The sequence below is a fragment of the Buceros rhinoceros genome, unplaced genomic scaffold (assembly GCF_000710305.1).
Source record: "Buceros rhinoceros silvestris isolate BGI_N320 unplaced genomic scaffold, ASM71030v1 scaffold16558, whole genome shotgun sequence".
NCBI classification, from domain to species: Eukaryota; Metazoa; Chordata; class Aves; order Bucerotiformes; family Bucerotidae; genus Buceros; species Buceros rhinoceros.
Genome location: NW_010426475.1, coordinates 1 through 7,046, shown reverse-complemented (window position 1 = coordinate 7,046; position 7,046 = coordinate 1). Strand labels below are relative to the sequence as shown.

The following is a 7,046-nucleotide window of genomic DNA, read 5'->3' as shown; positions in this document are numbered from 1 at the left end:
GATTCAGAGCTCCACATAAGAGAAAGAGCACGCAAAGTTTCCAGGAGAATCCTATTCCTTTGCAAAGCAAAGCTATATACATCCTGCTGCTGAAAGACTCTTACACCACCAGAAGAAAACAATAAATGAGTTGCCAGGGTATTAATTTAAGTGCTGTGCAACGTGATGCTTCCCCTTACTGACTTAAGAGCACCTCTCAACTCTGAATAATTTAAAACATTTAAAGGCAAATTGAAGTGATAGTATGTTTTTATTGAAGAAAGAACAACTAATTTCATAAACCTCAACAGTCATGTACTAAACCTATGGTTTTTTTGTTGTAGTAACAGCTTGCAAACAAAACATACAGAGATTTCCTGAGTTCACCCTCTGATGAACTGCAGTCTAGCACAGCCACTTTCAACCTAAGATCAAGCAATGAATGTAAGTGGTGACTATCAAAAGCCAGGCCACAAACCAATCTAAAACCATAAACGGTGTACCTCCAGTTTCTGGAGTCGCGCCTGCTCCTCTTTTGCCAGTTCTTCTTCTGTTTTCATCCTTTCTGAAGGTTTAGCTTTCATCTCGAATCCAAGTTCTCGAACAATTATATCGTATTCATCAGGCTAAAGAAATATTTATGTAAATGTTTATTATGTTTGTTTATTATCTTGTTTCACTATTCTGCTTTGCAGCCACCGCTCTGCCAGACTAACAGCTAAGAAATAAGACCATCAAGACACAAAGAAAAGACCATTTCCAAAAAAATTCAATTCAGTATTAAGACAAGAAATGGTATGAACACTTACACAGAAATTCTTCCTGGTATTTCCCCCTCCCCTATTTAAGTTACAACTGAAAAACTACAAATAGTATCTTAAATAAAACCAATTTTTAGTGAAAAGCTTTAAAATACTGTTTACTTATAAAATACCATTTTATCAAAAAGAAGCTACAATAAATTTATAGTTTACATTTCACTTTATACTGTCAGACTTGTTATCTAAGTTACATAGATGTCTATCTTATGGAAAACCAAAAAGGATGCTCATACTCAGTGAGTTTAAGGAGGACACTTGGAAAAACAGTCACTAGCACAGATTACACTGGACTTGTGAATAGAATCTTCTTGATAGCTGCTTAAGTCACTAAACCATACAGCTCCTCTAAAATTCAGTTCTAGGAATTTTTCTTCTTACACACAACTAGATAATTTTTCTCCAATTCAATGTTAATGTTACAGAGTATTATTAATTCACACTTCACATACTTGATAATTCTTAAATTGGATCCACACACATGAAGCAAAGGAATCTAATCTTCCTTTCCAGCAAATTATGACGACAAAATTTTTGCCTGAGTTACCACATTACCAACATACAAGAGTACCCAGCATGTTACAGAAGATCTTAAACCCAAAAATCAATACATTAAAAAACGAACTTTTTATCCAGTATCTTCTGTTCAGTATTTGAGATCAGTTTTAATGTAAGATCAGTTTATTACTCCAATCTTTCAAAAACTGAATTCTACTGCCAAGAAATAAATGGAAATTCAAAATGTTCTGCAATATAATATAGAATTTCTACATGAGAAAGAACAGCACAATGCATTACAATACCTGTTCTTAGATTTAGAAGTTTATTTCCAGTAATAAAAAATACTAACGACAGAAAAAATTTTGACACCATAAGGTATCTATTCAAAAGTTAAATATTTTCATTCCCTTTTTGTAGGGACCATACCCAAGTTACAACACGGAAACATTTGTTGTCCTATACAAGTTGTTTTATCCAAGGAACACTGCAAAGGCATTCAAACTAAGTCAGCGTTCTCAACACTTTTAATTCTTCAAGAAAATACATTTGTCATAAAATCAGGTGTAGCAAACAGTGGTATTGAACTGCAACCTCTCTCAGATTTGATGCTAATGAAAAGCAATAGGTAATTAAAATCAGAAAAATCATATAAAACATTCTATTCCTTCAACCAATTAATTGTCCCAAACCTTCATTCCTTCAATGTAAGTAGTGGACAACGTTTTATTTTAAAAGTGGTGAACTTTGCCTTATACTTCAGCCACTATAAATCAAAACCACAAGTTATTAGAACAAAGTAAAGTAATCTGGCCAAAACTTCACCTTTGGTTTTTCAACATCTTTGTCCTTCCTCTCTGACTTCGGGGTTTTGTGAGCAATGAGGGTCTGGATTTCCTTCCAGTCATTGTCCAGCTTTTCTGTGAGTTCTAATGCACTTTCTCTCCGTGTCTGCCTCTCTTGCTAGAAAAAAACCCCAAAACAGAACAAACCGAAATGCAGCAGTTATGTTCAGAGCATTTACAGTGTAAAACCCAAATGTTGTCTTTAGCAAATGAGTACTTTAAAATATTTACTACTGTAAAGGTGTAAACGTTCTTTGTGGAAGAAGCGGTATAGAGTTTCGCTGAATAGCACCAGGGTTGCATACAGAACACAAGTCAGGAGTCAACAGAAAGGGAGATATGGGGATACAAAAGAATGGCAGATATCCAACGTATATTCTAAAATGCCTACAAGGTCCAAAGGACTTTATCCAGGAGCTTGGACTCTTCCTTAGACAGCTAGCTCCTTTGTTTTCTATGAACTACTATCTTATTCCGCAAAGACAGAAATTGTGACAGCTTCTTAATCACACTCATTTATACTTCAGGGCTAAAACCTCACCTTTTCTTGTTTAGATTTGGCTATCATCTCTTCTATGAGTTCCTTTCTAGATTTAGGTTTTTCTTCCACTTCATCTTGTTGTCCACTTGATGCTTTTTTACGAAGGAGGCCTCCACCCCCTCCGAAGTGAGCAGCAGTTAATTCAGCTAGGAAAAGAAAAAAGAGTAGATTGAGAATCCTCTTCAAATCCATACACAAGTGCTGGGGTGCTGCTGCTGGGACAGTATATCCCTATTCTTTGAGAATGGAAGCAATTAAAACTATTGAATCAATCACGTTCCAATCCTTATGGGGATGGCCTTACCAAAAGCATTGATGCTAGACACGTAACTTACACTGACAAATATGTTGTACAAGATAGAAAAATGTTTTTTCAATATTTTAAATGGTATTCAGGTGCAAAAGTGCCAAAAAACCAACCAGAAAACTCACACATCAGATTCTGCCCAAAGGGCTCAAAATACAGGTACCTGTGTATGCTGAAACTTGCCAGGTAGGTAGTTCCAACTTAACATCTGCTAAAATCCAGAGAGCTCTTCTGAGTGTGGTTAAGAAGTAATCAAATATGGCTTGAACATTCCAACCAATTACATAATATTCTTTCTCATTAAAAGACAGCACTGAACAAATGATGTACAGGTACCAACAGTAAAACCAGCAGTGGGATCCTAGCTGACGTGTCTTACCTGACAACGTGCCTCTTTCTTCTGCGTCACTGTCACTATCAACAATATCATTTAGTTTTTCAATTTCTGCCAAAGACTGGCCAAAATGAGTCAACTCCTCATCTTCATTAAGGTTATAGATGTTCTTCTTCCCATAATATTGCTAAAAATAGTAAAACAAACCAATTAAATAACAAAAAGATTTTTAGTTCCCAGGCAACAATTTATAATAAAGCCTGTAATTTAATGCTAGTTGAGGATATTCTTATTCCAGTGTTGTGCTGGAACAGAACGCTGGAATAAGAGCACTACCACCCAATACTTCCATTCAAATACATTAAATCTGATGTGAAGGAGTATCATGTCTCTCATTCTCATACTAATGTACAAATACAGTAACTCAGAAAATATAAGGAAGCTTAAGTTGTATCTATGTATCAGTAACATAGGTTCTTAACTGCTATGTTTCAGGCTTAATGAAATGGATTTTAACATACAAATTAGAAACACAGAGTGATATTACACTACTCAATTCCAGAGACTGAGTATGTTGAGGCAGAAAGAACAGTACTGCACATACAGTTCACATTACAAAATGAGTTTTTCTAGTCAGCAAATGAAACGGCTGCTCTTCAACAGTGGTACTGGAACCTGGAAGTGTAATTGATGGTGGCTGCCTTTTCCTAATTCAATTCCCAAATCACAGTACTCAAAAGAGTCAAAGAAAACCAAGCAATCAATGAATCTGCTTAAAACCGGCCTCCTTGCACATCAGTGTGCTAAGAAATTTCTGCTTCAAAAAGCTGGGTTGCAAAACCAGAAAGTCCTAATGAAAAATTTTAGATTCACATAAAAATTGCTTTTTCATAAAAGTTCCAAACACATACAATCAAAAAGAAAGCATTACTCTGCAAAACCCTCTATTAAGGGGGACAATCCCAACCTAAAAATGTAAGTTTTTCTTGTGGTTTTGGATTTTTTTTTTTTTTTTTAAATTCCTGTACTTTACCTGTCTTTCCAAAGTGAATCGTCTGATCATCTTTTCCTCTGGACTTATTTTGGTGTTATATTCACCAAAACGTTTATCTTTAAACACATTTGTCTTCTCCCTTTCCTTATATTCTTTCAGTAATGTTTGGGTACGCTAGAAGAAAAAAAAATACGGAGATTGAATTAAAAACCAAAGAAATTAACTAATTATAAAGCCAAGGCAAAAAAGGCTCCATGGTATCCTGGCAACATAATCTAATTTATCAGAATGCTATTAAAGAGAAGGAAAAATTAATGAGGAAAGAGGTGGGAAGCTCATCCAATACATTCAGAGTCATAAAGAATTCATTCAGCTCTCTGCTTTACTGTTGAGCACAGGGACCTTATGTATCAAAGCAGCAAAAGGAAGTTTAGGAGACCTGTATGAGGAGGATGTGCTGCACTTAGGGTACAGGTAAGGCAACAGGTTTACTTCTCAGTGCCAGTGATCTAATTAATTACAAGCATTTGATTTATCTTACTATTGAAATAAAACCCAAAGACCTTAAAATGTGGTATGAAAAATTCATAAAGCCTTCTACAATCTGGACAAATTGAAATGAAGTCTGAAAGCTAATTTCAAGCCTAAGATATTATATAGTTTCTATAGGAAGAAAACGCTGACTGTGTTTAGACTGATAAAAGATCCATGTTTATTTAAAATACAACAGCTGCATCTTATGGAAAGGTACTGATTCACACTACCGTGAATTCCCAAACTGTTGCACTGAAGGAAAAGGTTGAATTTCCTACAGCAGGCCTGGGCAGCCTCACTGAGCATTCACAACCTTCAGACGTTGCTGTAACTGATACCAGACCTCGGGGTTCCTCTACTACCCTGCCACTTCTTCTACCTTTTATTTACTTCTTGCACAGAATTATTATGCAGCTTAAACACTGTGCATGAACTTTAGTATCTCTTAATACCTTGGATATAGAAAAACACCTTGTTTATCAGTTACTTGATGTCCTTTCTCACTGACTACTTCTCTTAATAAAAATGTATTTAATGCATCACCTCTCACAATGCACACAAAACTAAAAACTATCAATTTCCTTTTGCTGGGCTATTTTTAAAAAGAACTTCTCTTTTCAGGGAGTGATTTAAATTCTGTCCAACAACAGAATGCATGAAATGTCAGAGAGAATCTCAGGGCAAACTTTCAAATTATGCTTTCTTCAGCTTTAACAGACTCTACAGAGATTTTAACTTCTTTCCTGTTTTGTTTGCAGGGACAGAGCATAAAAATTCCAGTGCTTCACTCCAGGATAGATTAGGGTGCTGGAATCCCAGACGCATAGTATGACACAACATTTTCCCTTATGCGTTACGGATTTTGGTCAGGTAGCTAGGGATGTCAGTAGGGAAGGAAAGAGAGGCAATTTTAAAACAGTGTTAGGATGGACGATAGAAGATTTACTTAAGTTGTATGGACATTCTCATGAGAGCAATGGAGGCAGACCAACATAGTTGTATGTACCAACATAGTTCTGCAATGCAACTATTTAACCAGCGCACAACGTCATCTGCATATTTTCCGAATCAATGGTAGTTTCTTTGTATCTACAGACTTCTCACTGCATTCAGACTGTAGCACCCTTTCTAACTTTCCTTATTACAGCAATGTTGCAACAATATTGAGAAGCTTAACATCCTTCAGCAACCAAAACTGACCAACATAACGAACACTTACAGCCACCTGCACTCCGGCCCTGTGTTTGGTTGCCAACACCACGTGCAGTTGTATTCCAGAGCCGGGTAAGTTGAAAAGAGAACATTCCCGCACATGCAATAAGAGAGACTTGCACTACTGCACCCTGTGGACTGCACCGGAGGGAAACATTTTCAGCAGGCTCTTCACCATTGTCTGAGCAATGCGAGGTGACCAGCCTTCCCGCTGTTTACGACTAAGGTAGTCTCTTACCTCAACAGAGCTGGCTCCAGGCTTATCACCACTCCATTACAACAACATCCACAGGTCCCATCCTTCCTCCCAGCTTTTGATGTCCTCTTACCTTCTTGATGGCCTTGGACCGTGAGACACCAGGCAGCCCCACATCATTCTTAGTCTTCCTCCCCAAGATGTTAAACTTTTGCCTGTTGACTTTCACTTCAAAGGGGTTGCTCTTAACCACGGCCATAGCTGACTTCACGGGGCCCTTGGCTTTGGAGGACGCTGAGGCCTTCTGCTTCCTCTTAGACGCCTTCCCCATCTTTCGCCGGGCTGCGGCAGGGACTCGCGTGGGGCAGGAGAGGCTCAGTACTCACTCGGCATGTGGGGAACGGGGCTGGAGGTGCAAACGGGGCGAACAAAATGGCGCCCCACAGAGGACAAAACTCCCGGGCCTGACCACTGCCCTCTGACGGGTGCCAAGACGTGCAAGAGTTTCCCCCAGAAGCCCCAAAGCCGGCGGGGGACACGGAAGCGGCGCAAGGAAGGGAGCGGAGCGGTGACAGCGTTTCCCTTACACCGGCACGCTCCGGCGGTACCACACGCACAGCGCTAGCCTCCCACCTCTCGCGAGAGTTTCATCCAACTATCGCGAGAGTTGCCGCTCTTCTCCCCTCCCGCTTTGGGACGATCGGGTGGGGAGGAGGCTAGGCAGAGGTCAAAGCACTTCAATTCCCAGCAGCCCTCGCGCAGCAGCACTGGCGTCTCCCCGGCGAACG

General features: G+C 38.9%; 1 protein-coding gene across 1 annotated transcript in view; it reads right to left on the bottom strand.

The window, feature by feature from the left end:
* The window catches only part of NOP14 (NOP14 nucleolar protein), a 23,685-nt gene extending 17,096 nt beyond the window's left edge, over positions 1-6,589 (bottom strand). The window contains exons 1-6 of the mRNA XM_010141524.1: positions 6,392-6,589; positions 4,356-4,490; positions 3,368-3,509; positions 2,682-2,827; positions 2,121-2,258; positions 483-605 (exon numbers count right to left, since the gene is read on the bottom strand). Of these exons, the coding sequence (XP_010139826.1) occupies positions 483-605; positions 2,121-2,258; positions 2,682-2,827; positions 3,368-3,509; positions 4,356-4,490; positions 6,392-6,589 (882 nt within the window). The remainder of the gene's footprint in view (positions 1-482; positions 606-2,120; positions 2,259-2,681; positions 2,828-3,367; positions 3,510-4,355; positions 4,491-6,391) is intronic.
* Positions 6,590-7,046: the final 457 nt, after the last annotated feature.